We start from the raw sequence: 17,923 nt of genomic DNA, 5'->3' as shown, positions 1-17,923 counted from the left end.
ACATTTAGGATCTCTCAGATAAAGTCGCACCAAGTTCAATGTTCACAGGATTATAAGATACAGGAGCAGAAGTAGGCCTATTGGCCCATCAAGTCTGCTCTGTAATTCTAATCATGAGCTGATTCACCCACCAACTCAGCCCCACACCTTGACTTTCTCCCCATAACTCGATGCCCTGACTAATCAATTATCTGTCAATCTCTGCCTTAAATACACCCAACGACCTGGCAGCCCATGACAAGAAGTTCCACAGTCTCGCGACCCTCTGGCTAAAGAATTCCTTCCACATCTCCTGTTTTAAATTGACAGTTTTATCCTGACGTTATGCCCTCTTGTCTAAGAATCCCCTAACATTCTTGCTGATTGTATTGGGAAGGGTTGTGGCTGACATGCGACAGCACTGTACCCCCCCTACCGAGTCTGAGGACACACCAGCAGCCAATCAAGGTTTGGTTCCGCCCCCACTCATTAGTGCACACCTTGCTATTGGACCAATGTAAATTACCTGGACTGAACTCTCCAGCTAGCCTGTACTTGGCCTTGAGCCATTGGCTGTTGTAATATAAAGATGCCATGTGTTCTTTGTTCTCTCTCTTTGCCAGCTTGGAACCACTCTGCTTCACTCCAGGACTAGAACCGTGGAAGGGCATTGGAGAGACTTGATAAGATGTGCACTGTTAAAAGGGTTGGAAGCATTTAATTAGTGTCCCTTGTAGCATAGAGTCATGCCTGCACTGAGTCAAGGGGTGGTGGGAAATTTTAGTGATTTTTTTCTTGTTCATTGTATGTACCAGTTCATTGTGTGTGTTTCTTATTAATAGTTCGCTATCACTTTCTGAAGGCTGCTGTAAAGTGTGTGTGTGTGTGTGTGTGTGTGTGTGTGTGTGTGTGTGTGTGTGTGTGTGTGTGTGTGTGTGTGTGTGTGTGTGTGTTTGTGTGTGGCCTGGGCCTCTCTGCTTTGACTTGCATGGTCCCCACTGATGGGGAAGCCTTGTGTGTTGAAAAGTAATTAATATGTCTGAGATTTCCCAATTTGAAAGAGAACTTATTTGAGAGAAGACATGCTGATGTTGGAGACGGTTCAGAAAAGATTTACTGGAATGATACCAGGATCGAAAGGGTTAGCATAAGATGAACGATTGTCAGCTCTAGGACTGTACTTGTTGGAGTACAGAAAAATGAGGGGGACCTCATTTCAAATGCTGAAAGGCTTGAACAGAGTTCAAGAAGGTTTTCCATGGTAGGGAACACAATCTGCATGTTTTCAGTATGTAGGAGGGACGTGAAGTACTTGGACAAAGCCCAAGCACTCAGAGAGAACATGCAAACTCCACACTGACAGCATACACATATCAGAGCAAACCCAAGTCACTGGCACAGTAAGGTAGCTGAACCACTCTGCTGCCCAGTGAAGTCTTGATGGTTCAGGAGGAAAGATCAGGTGTGTGGGTGGTTGTTGGTTGGGTTTGGATCAGTAGATTAGTGGGTGAGAGTAGGTTTAACAAGGCTGAAGGCTTGGCGAGTGGGGGTGGTTGCCACTATCAGTGGAGCTGGCAGTCAGAATACAAGGCAGACAAGCAAATTACTTCAAGAGGACACATCAGTTTGTGCTTCTATTACTAGGATAGTATCTGCCCAGGGAGCTTCACTATCAGTAATATAGCAGCTAAATTCATGGGCATTTTGGACTCCAGTGGACAATGTGAGCTACTTGTTCCTATGGAAACTCACAATTGTTGAATCCAGGCATCAATTGAATACCACCATACACATCTGGGTTTCTCTAAAGCACCTGCATGAAGTCCCCGAGTTACATTAAAAGTGTTCCCTTTCATGGAAATTGGCACTCAAAAGCATACCCCAGCTCATAATCCAATTTCTGAGCCTTGGTGTTTCTATCAAATTCCTGATTACCTGATTCCTTCAAGAACAATTCCTCAGTTGTCAAAGTCCCATGGATTTGTACCTTCAACTTCCTGGGAGTCCACATATCGAAAGACCTCTTCTGGGGCACTGAGTCAACCGTGAAGAAGGCAGATCAACACCTCTACTTTTGGAAGGTCACTGAATAATCTATCCCACTGTGCCCAGCAACGCAGATTGGGGTAGGAAGGGAGCAAACATTGCTGAGTCTATCCTGGGCACCGACCTCCTCTCCAATAAAGACATCAAAATATGCCATCATCATAATGGACCCCCCATCACCTGGTCACCAATTCTCATTGCTACCTTCAGGTAGAAGGTCTAAACTCCAGCACCTCCAGGTTCAAGAGAGTTGTTTTCCAACAGCTAACAGGCACTTCCCCAACCGTAAACAACTCCGGGACCATGAAAAGATCTGCCTGTCCTACTGAAACCTTACTTTTGTCCCTAAATTAAGTTCATCTGGAACATATACTTTTCTATCTTTTTATATTTACTATCATTATTCTCATCTTGGCATTTAATATAAGCTATTGTAGTTGGCGTATCTTACATTGGGTGACACAGAAAGGTTTGAAGACACTGTAGTTGTAGTAAAAACATACAGTAAATGCTGGAGAAACTGAGCCAGCCTCTCAGCGTTCGTAGGAGGTGAAGATATATTACCGACGCTTCGGGCCTGAGCCCTTCCTCAACCTACAAGCTTATACCTTGTGGAAGGGCTTAGGCTGAAATGTCAGTACAGGTACACGGTCCTCTATCCGGACATCTAAATTCCGGAAAGCTCCAAAACCTGGCAAGTGGGGAGAGAGGCGGCATTGCGAGTTGGGTGGGTGAGAGGGGTTGGGGGTGAAGGCGGCAGGGTGACTGAAAGGGGGTGTGGGTGAATACGGCAGCACAATTCAGGTGGGGTTAAATCTGGCTTTTCAAAATGTGGAAAAATCCGAAATTCGGAACACACTGCCCTCAAGGGTTCTGGATAAAGGATTGTGTACCTGTAGTATCTTTAACTATGGATGCTGTGGGATCAGCTCAGTTCCTGCAGCATTTTAGGTGTATCTTACATACTTGTGTGGCTAAAGCAAGTAAGAATTTTGGTGCATCTGCCCATTGTACTTATGCATATGACAATAAAATTTAATCGTCATTATCAATAATCAAAATAATATCACTTGTTCTAGATATCTATCAAGCTATGTCAAATGGGTCTGAGTTTGTCCAGATGGGATTCTGTAAATTCACTGCAGCTTTTGAGTCACGTGGGAGCAGTTCCGAGAAAATTCCAGGTTGATCTCAAACAAAATGGCTATTTTGGGGAGGGCGGCTAGCACAAAGCTATTACAGCACCAGAACCCGGGTTTGAAAACCACGCTGTCTATAACAAGTTTGTATGTTCTCCCCGTGACCTGCGTGGGTTTTCTCTGGGTGTTCTCTGGTTTCCTGCCACCCGCAAAAATGTATAGGTTCCTCGCACCCACAAAAACGTATAGGTTGACAATGTTTAATTGTGTGGCTCTGGCTCGTGGATTGGAATTGGCTTCAACCATGCTTAAAAATGTTTTTTTTAATAAAAGTTACATTATTAAGTAAAGACTGCTGAGAAGGATAACAGCTATTCTCAAAACTACAGCCACTTCAGTACTCACTTCGGGTGACAACTCCTTCCAGCCGGATGATGTTGGGATGGTCAAATTGTCCCATGATGCTGGCCTCACTCAGGAAGTCGCGCCGCTGTTTTTCCGTATACCCTACTTTGAGAGTTTTTAAAGCCACAGGTATCTCTCGTTTAGCTGGCAATTTCAAACGGCCGTAGCATACTTCACCAAATTCACCTGTTCAAAAGCAAAGTGATGAAATCAAACGTCAGGGTCAGCACCAGAACGAACATTAGAGGGGGCATTAGTGTGTTGGGGGGGGGCTCATTCAGCAGTGTGGGGAGTGCTAGCTGGGACCTACCTGTCAATCAGTAGGGTGCTATCTGCCCCTCCAACGTAGGCGATGAGGGCGCTCCTGATGCTTGACGCACGCTATTGACGCAGCCAGGGACGGGTGTAGAGTCGCTAGCATGCGTGAAACTAGACGTGAGAGGGGGTGGGAGCAGGTTTGACGGCCACTGATGGCCGCAACCATACGGGGGGCAGAGCACCTCGTTTGCGGGGGTGGGGCAATGTCCTTGGCACTGTCCCTGTCAAATGTGAAGGAATCTGAGGGTATTGTACTTGTTTTTGAGTGTTGTTGCTGAGAGAACAATATGACTTGGTGTTTAGTTCTATTGAAAAGTAAATATTGGGACCTAATTGTGTCCTCAGAGAAACTGATTTAAGTGGGTATAACATCTGCCCTGTCATAACCCAAGGCTGTGTGTGAAGCACAAAAGTCTGCAGATGCTGAGATTGGAGGAACAACATCTCATATTCCATCTGGGCAACCTCCAATCAGACTGACATCAACTTCTCTGGTTTTCGTTAGGCCACCCCACCCCCCAACCTTGTCTCTCCCCTTCCCCATCCCAATTTCTCCTTTCTCTATCCTTGTCTCTCTCTCTCTCTCCTTTTCTCTTTCCATGTCTCTTTTCTTCCATCTCTGCATTAACACCCTGATCGACTCTCACTTTTCTCTCTTGCCCTTCCAACCTTTTGCCTGTGGGCCTGCGCTCCTCACCCTGCCCTTTCCACTCTCCTCCGTGGCCTTTTAACCCAGGTGCTTGCCTGCTTTTTGCTTGGACCTCGAAGAAGTGCTCAGACTTGAAATGTGGGTGCTACACTGCATCTTTATCTCCTTTGCACGCTGCGAAACCTGCGGAGTTCCTCCAGCATTTTTACATTTGTTTTAATAGAAACCGTATCTCCATCGCTAAAAGAGAAAAGACAATGAGCTTCTCACCTGAGCCAATAACTTTCTCAATTTTTATTCGTGATGCCTCTATTTCTCGGGCAAATTCTCGGACTGCTTGTCCTGGGTCTTCGTAAGTGTGAGGGTCGACATAAATCTTTGGGTCTGGGAATCTGACTGTGAGAGCAACAGCATGACAATGTTTATGACACAATTTCAAAGATTATGGAGAGATACAAACCACATTCAGATTGAGAATTAGAATATCCAAATTGAAAACTTTTAATAAAGATGGTTTTGAATTTAAACTCTAAAAAAGCTAGACATGGGTAGCAAATCTTTAATAAGAACTAAAGACAAACTAATGTGACAGAGTATTTAGAGGTGTTTTGGGAAGGATTGTTAGAGCAGGTTGCACATAAACATTTTAAAACACAGAATATTTGCAGGACATTTGCAGTGTGCTATTTGCAAAAAGAACAACAAAGTTGCAGCATACAGCTTGCCTGGGAGAGCATGTGACTTTTGCAGGCAGAGACAGAACAGTTTTGCTCTCACAGAAGGAGGGTGTGAAACAGAGAGAAGGAGAGACAGAGATATCAGTTCCAGAGGGACAAGCTGGCAAACTTTGGAAGACTCTCTGGTCAAAGGAGAAGGCTGGCTGTCTGAAAAGTGACCTGAAAGAAAGAAGATCAACTGGAGAAACCTGAAGAGGGCAAGTTTCGTCAGCAAAACTGATTGGAAAGAATCAGGTGCGGATGTCCTGGAACAAAAGGAATTTCTCTCTAAAAACCAACGAACCCTCCTGAGGGGTAACCATTTGCCTGTTAAGCACCAAAGACTGGTGAACTTTGTTAATGCTAACTTCCGTGCATAGTACAAGAATTGCCTGCAACCACTGAGATTGGACTGTGATCCAAAGAACTTTTCTAAGCCTATATACATGACACACACCTGCGCTTAGTATTAGAGGGGGGATTAAGTAGGTTAAGTAATAAGTTAAAGTTTAATTCTGTTTTCTTGTTCAAATATAATTGAAAACTACTTTTGTTTAAGTAAACCTGTGTTGTGGTGCATATCTATTACTGCTGGTTTTTGGGGTCCTCTGGACTCCGTAACACTAAGTAAAACAAAAGTCTGCAGACACTGTGATTGAAATAAAAACACAATGCAGGAGAAACTCAGCAGGTCAGTGTACTTTATATGCCAAAGATGAAGATACATAACCAACATTTCAGGTTTGAGTCTCTGCCTCTTCTCCCCACCACCGCCCAAGCCCCATCCCGTTTGGTTCGGGCAGCTGCCTACCTACATTTTTCACATATCCTAATGAGGGGCCCAAGCTCAAAATGTTGGTTATGTATCTTTACCTTTGTGGTTTGACCTGCTGAGTTTGTCCAGTACTGTGTTTTTACTTAAGGCGCATGAAAGAATACACACTTTATAAACAGCGGCATGACATACCACTAAAATGGACTGTGAAGATCTCTGAGTGGATTAATGAGACCAGTTTTCAGATTCTTCCTTAAAGGATGTAATGCAGGACACGGGGAAGAAGTACAACCCTCATGTACATAGCTAAATATTTCATGCTTTTTTGCATATTGAATGGTTTGTCAGTCAGTCACTGAATATTTCTTAGATTTTCAAATGGACAAAAAAAAACAATCACATAAAGATCTAAGAATATGGTCACTCACATACCACCTTAAGTCACCCCTCAATAACCACAGAGCACCTATGCCAGAGGATGCCATATGCCAGGGGTGGCCAATCTTTTAATTTTTAATTTAGACATACGGCAAGGTAACAGGCCATTTCAGCCCACGTTTCCTTGCCGCCCAATTAACCTACACCCCTGGGACATATTTGTGGGGCAAAATGGCCTGTTACCATGCTATATATCTAAATTAAAAATTAAAAGGTTGGCCACCCCTGCCATATGCTGTAGGTACTTCGTGGATAGTAAGGGATTACTTAAGGGGGCATGTGAACGAAATAAAAAGGTTGAGAAATCACTGATATCGTTCATTTATTGGAGGAGCTGGAAAAGTTTTTATCAGTTCGAATGTACCACTTATCCATATTTTCAAAATCTGGAAACGATGGATGTAAATCAAATCACTGGTGCAAGATGTCTCTCCTCCTGTGGCTGGGATGGTTGAACCAAGGTCTGACCTGTGATCTCCATGAATGTCAATCATCCTCTGATACTATTTGAATAAGAACCTGTGCTTCTCCTTTTGTTTTGGCCAACCTTCTATTTCCTTTAAAATAGTTATGGAAAAAGTCAGGACTGATTCAAAAGGTATAGACTAAAACCAGGCCAAGATCGATTAGGCATTAGGCATTAGGCAGGAACATGGAAATGTTGATTGGGAGAGGCAAAGAGGTGTGTGGTTAGTGGGAGGGTTTTAAAAGTGAGATAGGGAGAGCACGTTTCTGTAACAGTGAAGGGCAAGACTGGCAGGATCCGAGAACCAGGTTGACGAGGGATATTGAAAACCTGGTCAGAAAAATGAGGCAGACGCTTGTCAGATATAGTGAAGACAGGAAACGTACATCTTGTATAGACAGCTGGGATCAAGTGAATCCTTCCACAGTATATACAAAATCTGGAAGCACTCAAGAGGGAAATCAGGGAGATAGCTCTGGCAGACAATGTAAAGGAAAATCCTTTGCAGGTCATCGAGTAAGACAGTGACAAGGAAAAAAAAAGTCCCCTTAAATATCAACATCTATGTGTGAATCCAAAGTCGATGGGCAAGGACTCAAATGAATACTTCTCTCCTGTATTTATGGAAGATTGGGGAAAATGAGCAGTAATATCTTGGAAAATATCCAAATTAGAAAAGTTGTTCAAAAGCACATTGAAGATGGATAAAAACCCCAAGGTTTGACCAAGTATATTGTCTCACATTGAGGGCAGCACAGTACTATTATAGCGCGTGACCCAGGTGTGAATCCGCCGTTGTTTGTAAGGAGATTTTCATGTTCTCCCAATGACTGCGTGAGTTTTTCCTGGGTGCTCTGGTTTCCTCCCACCCTCCAAAACATAGAGGATTGTAGGTAAATTTGGGTGTCTTGAGGCAGCATGGGTTTCAATGGACAGAATTGGCTTCTATAATGCATAAAATAAAATGCAAGTTTTGTTTAATTAAATTTAAAACTCGAGATGACATTGCTCAGGCCATATTTGTACCATCAATATCCCTGGGTGGAGTTCCTGAAGAATGAAGAGTGGCTAATGTTGTTCCTTTATATAACAAAAACTGCAAGGACAATCCAGGGAACTACAGGCCAGTGAGCCTGACTTCACTGGTGAGAAGGATCCACCAGCATTTGGATTGGAAAAGACTCACTGAATCAGAATCAGGATTTATTGTCAATAACAAGTCATGGAATTCGGTGTTTTGCACCAGCATCACAGGGCAAACATTCATATTCTAACCATCTTACAACATTACTAGAAATAAAAAATTAGTAGTGCCCAGAAAGTAAGGCAGCTTCTTTGGTTCGTTGATTATTCAAGCATCTGATGGCAGCAAGGAAGAAGCTGTCCTTGTGCCGTTGAGTGCTCGCCTTTAGGCTCCTGCACCTTTTCCCCGATAGTAGCAGAGTGAAGAAAACATGACCTGGGTGGTGGGGGTCTTTGAGGATAGAGGCTGCTCATGTCCTCGATGGAGTTAAGTCTGGTGCCTGCGATGTTAACTCGGCCTGAGACAACGCTTTGGAGTTTATTCTTGTCCTGAGAGTTGGCGCCTCCATACCAGGCAGTGATGCAACCAGCCAGAATGCTCTCCATGATACACCTGCAGCCGTTTTGGGGAAAGACAGCATTTTTTCCCCCAGGGAGGAAATATTAAAACTAGAGGGCATAGGTTTAATTGAGAGAGAATGATTTAAAGGGGACCTATTTCCACGCAGAAATTAGTGGGTATCTGGAGCAAGGTGCAAGTTCGAGTGATAAAGGGTGGGACAATAATAATGTCCAAAAGACATTTAGGTACCTGTAGTGGAATAGAAAAGTTTGGAGGAACAAGATAAAAATGTAAACAAATAGGACTAGTTTGGGCAGATACCTTGGTCCGCACGGAAATGTTGGGCTTAAGGACCTCTTTCCATGCTGTAAAACTCCACCACTCAATGGCTTTATGTATTTTTTTCTCTTATTCAATGGTTACTTGGACAGTGAATCATCGAGTGGATGGGGCATGTCTGTGTAAAAACTGGTGGCTGCATGTTTCCTAATCCCCAAAAGCATGGTGGAACCTTAACTGGTGGCTGTAAATTACTCTTGGTATCAGAGGTTGGTGCGTGAGAGAATGGGCCACAGGAAAATCAGGAAGAGGCTCCGGGCTGATGGGATGGGCCTGTTGTGGTCAAGGTCGACCATCTCACTTCCTACTGTGTCATCGTCAGTGAGACACTGATACCAGAGAACATAGAGCATTACAGTACATACAGGCCCTTCAGCCCCCAATGTTGTGTTGACTGGTGTACCAGCCTCCACCACCCATCCAAATTATTCCAGGCACCCAGCACTCTCTGTGTAAAATTAAATCCATCTCTGACATTGCCCCTAAAATTTCCTCCACTCACCTTGAACATATCTTTTGGTATTTGTTGTTGTTGCTCGATGATAAAGGAGCTGGCTGTCCACCTGAAGATTACCAAACCCCTCATAACCTTTTATACCTCAATTAAGTCAGTCCTCATCCATTGTCACTCCAAAGAGGGGAGAAAAAAAACTCTAGCTCTGTCAGCCTTGCATCTTAAGACGTGCTCTCCAATCCAGGCAACATCCTGATCAATCTCCTCTCTAAAGCATTTACATCTTTCCTGAATTGAGGTGACCAGGATTGAACACAATACTCCAAATAAATCTGGTAGGAGACCACAGTGGCATTCGGGCGCTTGTGTCCAGATAGGGCAAAGGTTTTTTTTTCCCCTCAAGCATCAGGGCTCCTGAATTCCCAGTGTATCATGGACTTTTACTGTCCATGTCTTAATATGTTTAACTTCTATTTATGTAAATTTGCTCTGTGGTTCTGGAGAAACGCTATCCCGTCTTTATTGAGCGAGGATGGTATGAACAATAAATAAAGGTGACTTGACTTTAATGCAAAAGTGAAGACATATCAGTTTCCATGAATTGTTCAGTGGGTCAATGAATTTAAAATGACTCCTGCACTTACGATGTCCATTCTGGTAATACATCTTTTCTTCATCAGGATCTTGAAATGCTTTACTGTACCCACACCTTCTGTAAAGAAAAGAAAGGCTGTGAAGTAGGATGGACCTCCAGTGTAGAGCGGTGTCTGGTTTATACTCTCTGTGGCATGGATTTAAATTCTTGGCCAGCTGTTGCTGTGCCATCATCATGCTTTACCCACATTCATTTGTAAGTTGGATCTGTGGCTTGATATAGAGCAGGGGGTGGGCAACCTTTTTTATAAAACTCACATTCCACCTTAAGTATTCCCTATGCCATAAGTGCTCTGTGATTACTAAGGGATTGCTTAAGGTGGAAAGGAAAAGGGTTGAAAACCACTGTTTTAATTGTACCTCATGGACTCGTTATGTGCACAGTTTCATAACTCCGAAGGAAATGGGCCAATGACCATTTTTCTCAAGCAAAATATTGCAGTAACAATTGGGTCTAGAGCAGCGGTTCTCAGCCTTCCTTTCCCACTCACATCCCACCTTAAGCACTCACAGAGCACTTATGCCATAGGGATTACTTAAGGTGGAGTGAGACTTTTAAAAAAATGGTTGCCCACCCCTGGTATAGACATTGAAAAGACATTGTCTTTTTAAAATTTTATTTAATTGTTTGCATCGTTACAGGAAATAATGAACAAAACATTAATCAAATATCCATAACAAATGATACAAAATGTTTTTAATACTTTTCTCCCCATCCCCCCTCCCACTGAAAAGTAAGAAAAGGAAACACCCACCATTTAATAAACAATAATATCAGCATCGACAATCGTTAATTGCTTTTAAAAATGACTAATTAAGAGGAGTGGATAAGATAGAAAAGGTGGACAGAAAATTATCCATAAAATCCATATATGGTTTCCAAATACTATAGAAAATATTCAGCTCGATTCCTTAAACTATATGTAATTTTTTTCCTAAGATCTACATTTTCCATCTCGTTATACCATCACCTACGGCTCCTAGAACGCTTCCACCAGCGTTGTCTCTGCTCCATCCTCAACATTCATTGGTGCGACTTCATCCCTAACATCGAAGTACTCGAGATGGCAGAGGCCGATAGCATCGAATCCATGCTGCTGAAGATCCAACTGCGCTGGGTAAGTCACGTCTCCAGAATGGAGGACCATCACCTTCCCAAGATCGTGTTCTATGGCGAGCTCTCCACTGGCCACCGTGACAGAGGTGCACCAAAGAAGAGGTACAAGGACTGCCTAAAGAAATCTCTTGGTGCCTGCCCCATTGACCACCGCCAGTGGGCTGATCTCGCCTCCAACCGTGCATCTTGGTGCCTCACTGTTCGGCGGGCAGCAACCTCCTTGAAGAAGACCGCAGAGCCCACCTCACTGACAAAAGACAAAGGAGGAAAAACCCAACCAACCAATTTTCCCCTGTAACCGTGTCTGCCTATCCCGCATCGGACTTGTCAGCCACAAACGAGCCTGCAGCTGACATGGACATTTACCCCTCCATAAATCTTCGTCTGCGAAGCCAAGCCAAAGAGAAGAAGATACCATCTACTTAATAACACTTCTCTATCATCTTGAGTAACTACATTGTTGAACTGAGGATTAAGGACAGGTTACTGGGCATCATAGATCCTGTCCAACTGGTGTTTCAGAAAACCTCTTTCTGCAGATGCTGCGTACACAGCCTTTTAGGTTTTTATTTTATATTTCGAGCTGCTGCAAGTCAATTTTTAAATTTATTTTCACTTTTTCTTGGTCCTTATTCTGACGAATAAAGCAATCTTTGATATTTGATCAGTTCTGTGTAGGTCGGTTTGGGTCAATTGAAAGTGGGAATATGACAGCATTCGATTTTAAATACAGGTGCTTTTATTGGAATAAAAACAAAGAGTGTCGGAAATACTCAACAGGTCCACTAGGATCTGTGGGGAGACTGAACTTCCAGTTCTGACACAGGGACATTGACCTGAAATCTTAACTCTCTTTCTTGTTCCGAAGGTGCTGCCTGACTTGTAGAGCCTGCTTACAATGTTGTCAAGAACACAAGATACTGATGCTGGTGAGGCTAAATCTGGAGTGCTCTGTACAGTTGGGATGCACAGTCTTCACAGGCAGTGCAGGGGAGGTTCACCAGGTTGATTCCAGGGATGAGGGGGTTGGCCTTTGAGGAGAGATTGAGTTGTGTGGTACTGTGTTCACTGGAATTTGGAAGAATGAGAGGGGATCTTGTACAAATGCATAAAATTAAGAAAGCCAAAGATAAGATAGAGGTTGGTGCAGTAAATCTGCAAATCTGCATCCATCTGTTAATCTGTATACATCTGCATATCTACATACATCTGCACATGAATATTTCTATTACCTCGCTAGCATCCCACAACAAACTTACACCCACATACAATGTATACTGTAGATTTCCACAGACTTGGAGAACCTCAAATCTCTTTATTTTGTACAGTCGGCAGAGAATTGTGACGGAGAGAGACAGGACATTCAGCCTGGGAGTTATCAGCTTCCCACATAGAATCATCGGCATCTGGTAACTAACAAGCAACACAAGGGGCAACCTCTCACCTGTTTGTCAATCTCAGATAGCTCAGGGTTTTTGTCTCCTCCCAACAAGATGTTTGGAGTTGCCGCCTCAGCTGAGATATGTTGTTTATATTCAGGGACTATGATCCTAAGAACCTCTGTACAGACTTTAAATCATCTCTGAAACAATGTGTACACATGCCAATTTTCAGGACAGGGCTCCCTTGGTGAGAAATATCATGGCTCAATGAAATGAGAAAAAGAACCTCAGATTAAGGCAGCAAAAAAATAACCTTTCCACTTCTGAATTGAAGCAGAGGTTCAGGGTGTGTGGAAATAGGGGTCCAGGATGTGTTGGGTTGGGGGTCCGGGGTGTGTTGGGATAGGGCTTCAGGGTGTGTTGGGGTAGGGGTCCAGGGTGTGTTAGAGTTGGGGGGGTCCCATGTGTGGGGCAAGGGTCCCAGGTGTGTTGGGTTGGGAGCCCGGCCAGGTCTGTTGGGTGGGGATTACGGGTGCACTGGGGCAGGGGTCCCAAGTGTAGGGTCAACAAACTCCAAAAGAGTCTGTAGGGGTGTGATTCCAGGTACATTTTAATATTGAACTGGGGTTGTCTGAGAGAAAATTTAAAAATAGATGGCGGTGCAGTGTATGCCATGCATTATGGTGCTCCATGACCAGGTTTACCTTTTCCTGCAGATGAACATAGCCATAAGAACAATCAACCCCAAGACAAGAGCAAAGCAGATCCAGATTATTGTTGTGGTATCGTATCGCAGGGAGACTGAGGAGAAAGAGAAAACCGTTGTTCAACCCATGTTTCCAATTTGTAGACAATCTCTACAATTAGGTCAGCAATTAAACAAATAGGTAATCATTTAATGACCAGATGAGATATATGTGTTGACAATTTCCAGATAGACTGTTATTTTCACTATGGTTGCCATGGAAATCAATTTTAATAAAAATAAAGATACAATTGAACAGACATCTCAATTATGGGAATAGCTAAATAGATGTAGCATAATTATGACTGATTTTATGCAAGTATTTCACTGTAACTGAGGCTTCAGTTTAATGCCGTCGGTTACCATAGAGACTTCAAAAGTGAGCACCACAACCTGCACTCAGTATTGGGCCCAAAGGCTGTCCTTTTTCCAGCAAATGTTGAGCCAGGCTCCCACACCACAGCGTGTTAGCATTGCACTAACTTGGGGGGGGGGGGGGGGGGCGCGGAGGGGAGTTCCAACCTCATGATCCCAGGGAATGTGATTCATCAGACAAGTTGTGCCAAAGGAAGGATGGAATAAATCTTAATGGCCTTAACTCACAGGACAGGATAGAGGAGTCAATTGAGACCAGAGCATTTGGTTCAGTTCACCATGTGACTGACAGGGAATATGTAATGGGAGTGTCAGATTGTGGGCTCTGGGCGTTTTTTTTGGTTGGGGGATGCACCCTGTCTGCATGGGTCCCAGGTATGTTGGGGTGTGCGTCTTAGATGTGGAATTTTGTATTATCTTTCCATTTAGATTAGATAATATCATCTTTTCCTCCACTGTACTCTACCTGCCAACTTCTTGCCCATTCACTACCCATATCATTTGAGTCCTCCTTGCTCATCTCTTGGTGTCATCAGGCTGACTGCTGGGATTGAGGGGTTGACATATGAAGAGAGATGGCAGAGTACGTACTCCATGGGATATGGAACAATGAGTGGTGAACTGTTGGAAGAACCCATGAGTTAAACGTGGTCAACCAATTTTTGATGGAGCCAGGCCTGTGATTTGTCATTGGTTAAGCATACCCTTGAGTTGGTGTGTGAGGTTTTTTATTGGTTGAGCCAAGCCTGGAGTTTGGGTGCGAGGTTGGTCATTGGTTGAGCTTAACCTGTAGTCGGGGTGTCGGGGTGTGAGCTTAGTCATTGGTTGAACCACCTGAAGTTGGGGTGACAGGTTTGTCATTGGTTAGCATAGCATTGAGTTGGAGGTAAGGGTTTTCATTGTTTGAACAAAGTCTGGTCGGGGTGTGGCTTATCATTGGTTGAGCACAGCTTCGAGGTTTGTCATTGGTTAAGCATAGCCTTGAGTTGAGGTGTGAGGCTTATCATTGCATTGAAGGTCACAGGTGTCAGATGCCGGAGGCAAGGACTCAGACATCATGGTCAGCAGGAAAATCAGGCCCTCGTCACTGCTCGGGTCCTCCAGTGCAACCCCATCCCGGATCTGCCCAGCCCACGGCGCAGGAGTCCGCGAGGCACCTACCTATTTTCCCAGTTTCAATCTCTACAGTTTGACTGAAACGGCCACACCCAGCTGATGTCCGTGCTCGCACCTGAAATATATAACGGGTTCCAGGTTTCAGGTTGGAGACAGTCACGCTCGTCCCCCTTGCTTTCAGTGTGGAGTAACTCTGCTGTTCCTTACCCTGTGGGACAGGAAAAAATACTCAATTTCAGGATTAGGGTTTTGGGTAAAAATACATCGCCAGACAAAAAATACAATTACGAATCGGGCTCACCCATCTACTGAGACCAATGGTTTTCAAACTTCTTTTTTTCCGCTCACATACCACCTCAATTAATCCCATGCCGTAGGTGATCTGTGATTAGTCAGGGATTACTTCAAGTGGGTTGTCAGTGAAAAAAATAAATAAAATTGGGAACCACTAGCTTAGACGATGCTCATTTTTTTTCATCACTTGACCATTTACATCAATCCCCTCAAAATGCCATTATTCCTCCGAGGTCATCATTTATCTGCACCTTTGCAACATTGATGGCTTTCACTGCACCACCTTTTTTCACTCTCTTGAATCTGGGTTTCCAACCCACAACACCTTGAAATAGTTACGGTACAGAAGCAGGCCATTAGACGCACTGAACTCAAGGGGAGATCTGTACGGTTTGAAGGGAGGTGAGTTTAGGGGTAGATGTTTTTTTTTAATGCCGAGAATTGTGGGCACCTGAAGTGCATTGCTCGGGGTGGTAATGGAAGCTGGAACAATAGGGACACTTAAGAGACCCTCAGACAGGCACATGGATGTGGTAGGGAGTTTAGATTTTTTTTGGTCGGCACGATGTTGTGGGCTGAAGGGCTTGTACTGTGCTGTTGTGTTCTGTGTTCTATGATGAGTGGCCTGCCTGACTGCATGGTACGATAGCTGCAAGGCATCAAACTGAACATCTATTCAGAGGGCCATCAAAATGGCTGAGAAGATCCCTGGGATCTCCCTTTCCTCGGTCAATGACATTTACCAGCCTCCTTACTAAAATTCAAAGAATTTTAGAAGACTCCTTCCATCCATCCCACAGTACTTTTGACGCTCCACTATCAGAAAAGAGGTAAATGAACATCAGAATCAGGATGCCAGGCTTGGAAATGACTTCTTCCCACAGACTGTGAGATTGATGAAACCAAGTTAATCATCCCAATATATTTATTTATTTTAAATATGATCTTTTTGTACATATGTGATTATTATGTGTTGTGCATATGTGCGTATGGATTGGCACTGTGGTCCAGAGAACCACTGTTTTGTCAGATTGTCTATGTACAGGCAGGTGATAAAAAGATTTGAACTTGAACCAACCCTATGTGAGGACAATTCAGAGACAATTGTAGTGGACAATTCAGGACAATTCAATCTCACTCCCTTGACCTCACCGCACAGCCCTGCCAGGTTCTTGCCTTTCAGTACGGCTGAGCTGAATTATTTTTGCTTCAAACACATTTGGGGTTTTTCTGACAATACCCCTTCATTACAACAGTCCAAAGCAACTGGGCCATATTTTGCAGTAATGCTGGGCAGCGGGATATCTGTTCAGTGTCGATGGTGTCAGCACGAGCTCTTCAATGGAGACAGATTATGGGCAGCTGTGTTTTTATTTGGTCTCCAATGTGTATGTGCTTTGGTTTGGTGAATAGTTTACTGACACTTAACAATAAATGTAATAAAACAAACCACAACTAAAATTTGGTTCCACTAAAATCAGTGATATGCAGATAGAATAGATCCTTGTGGCAGCAATATATACACAAGTGCATTGCAAAGGGAACTCAACTGGATGAATTAAAACAAATATACTTTAAAATAATTGACAATTAGTAACAATATTCTCAATGTGAAGCTCTCTCTCTCTCTCTCTCTCTTTCTCTCTCTCCCTCTCCCTCTCTCTTTCTCTCTCGCTCTCTCTCGCTCTCTCTCTCTCCCTCTCTCTCTCTCTCTCTCTCTCCCCTCTCTCTCTCTCTCTCTCCCTCTCTCTCTCTCTCTTTCTCTCTCTCTCTCTTTCTCTCTCTCTCTCTCCCTCTCTCTATCTCTCTCTCTCTCCCTCTCTCTCTCTGTGGAATGAAACGTCTCTCAACAGTTTAATATTGTATATAACTACAGGGAGTATTATTGATGGCATCTACATCGTGCATTGCATTCAGTCATCATTCCCTGAAACCCCATAATTTAAAGACTTGACACTGTGTGTATATATAAATATAACATTCACTGCCAGAGGAGCAAGGCTCCCGAAGCATTTGATGCAGAAGAGAAGCATTCAGATAACATAATCACTTGAATTCTGTTCTGAATCTAAATCGAACAGCATCAGTTCAGTATGGTATAATATTAATGGGCAGAGGGGATGTTAGACAGGATGGTTAGTGCATAGTCAATGCTAGTGACTGAGGTTTGAATCTGTTGCTGTCTGTAACCATACTGTTCTGCCCACCCCATCCCCGACCTGCATGGGTTTTCTCCAGGTGCTCTAGTTTCCGCCCAAAATCCTACAGGGTTGGTAGGTTAGTTGGGTGTAATTTGGCAGCACAGGTTTCATGGGCGGGAAGGCTCTTCTACCGTTCATATCACTACATCAAACTTAAAAATATTTGTGACACCGGCCGAGTTCCTCCAGGATTTCTGTGCCTTGACGACAATCACAGCGTCTGCAGGCTCTCGGGTTTCACTCTAACGCAACAATGGGCCCGGTGCGCCTTGATGAGAGCTCGCCAGTGATAAAGTGAACCGAGCAGAAGTAGGTGGAACCTCCACCATCATCAGCTGTGAATGGAACAGCCCAGCAGCCATCGTGCAACCCCCTGCCAGCGGGATGCCCAAGTTTCTCTCGCCGGAGCCAACATGCCACACAACATCAAGAGTGGCCTGAGGGTCATTGACACAGGAGATGTTGAGGAACCTCACAGCATCCCAGGACCTAAGAAGCCATTCCAGTTTGGGTCAGCTGTGGCAGTGAAAATTACCCAGGAATGAGCCTGTCCACAAAGAGCATGTCCTTTGAAGCAAGGATTTTTTTTTCTTTGTAGGATAAAAGGCATCAGAATCAAGATTTATTAAGTCATAAAATTTGGTGTTTGTAGCAGCATTATAGTACATATTATAACCATCTTACCACATTACCATATAATATTAATAATAATAACACAGTCAGGCCGTAT

The 17,923-nt window shown here is 43.8% G+C and overlaps 1 protein-coding gene across 4 annotated transcripts in view; it reads right to left on the bottom strand.

Moving 5' to 3' along the window:
- The window catches only part of epha8 (eph receptor A8), a 271,719-nt gene that overhangs the window by 78,556 nt on the left and 175,240 nt on the right, over window positions 1–17,923 (bottom strand). For 3 of the 4 annotated variants that reach the window (XM_069919030.1, XM_069919028.1, XM_069919027.1), the window contains exons 5-9: window positions 14,744–14,906; window positions 13,167–13,263; window positions 9,954–10,021; window positions 4,807–4,932; window positions 3,570–3,755 (exon numbers count right to left, since the gene is read on the bottom strand). In XM_069919030.1, coding sequence (XP_069775131.1) covers window positions 3,570–3,755; window positions 4,807–4,932; window positions 9,954–10,021; window positions 13,167–13,263; window positions 14,744–14,906 — 640 coding nt within the window. Of the gene's footprint in view, window positions 1–3,569; window positions 3,756–4,806; window positions 4,933–9,953; window positions 10,077–11,889; window positions 11,898–13,166; window positions 13,264–14,743; window positions 14,907–17,923 lie in introns of all 4 variants that reach the window. The other variant, XM_069919029.1, reaches the window with a different exon arrangement.

The sequence above is a fragment of the Narcine bancroftii genome, chromosome 2 (assembly GCF_036971445.1).
Source record: "Narcine bancroftii isolate sNarBan1 chromosome 2, sNarBan1.hap1, whole genome shotgun sequence".
Taxonomy (NCBI): domain Eukaryota; kingdom Metazoa; phylum Chordata; class Chondrichthyes; order Torpediniformes; family Narcinidae; genus Narcine; species Narcine bancroftii.
This window is presented reverse-complemented; position numbering and strand designations above follow the sequence as displayed.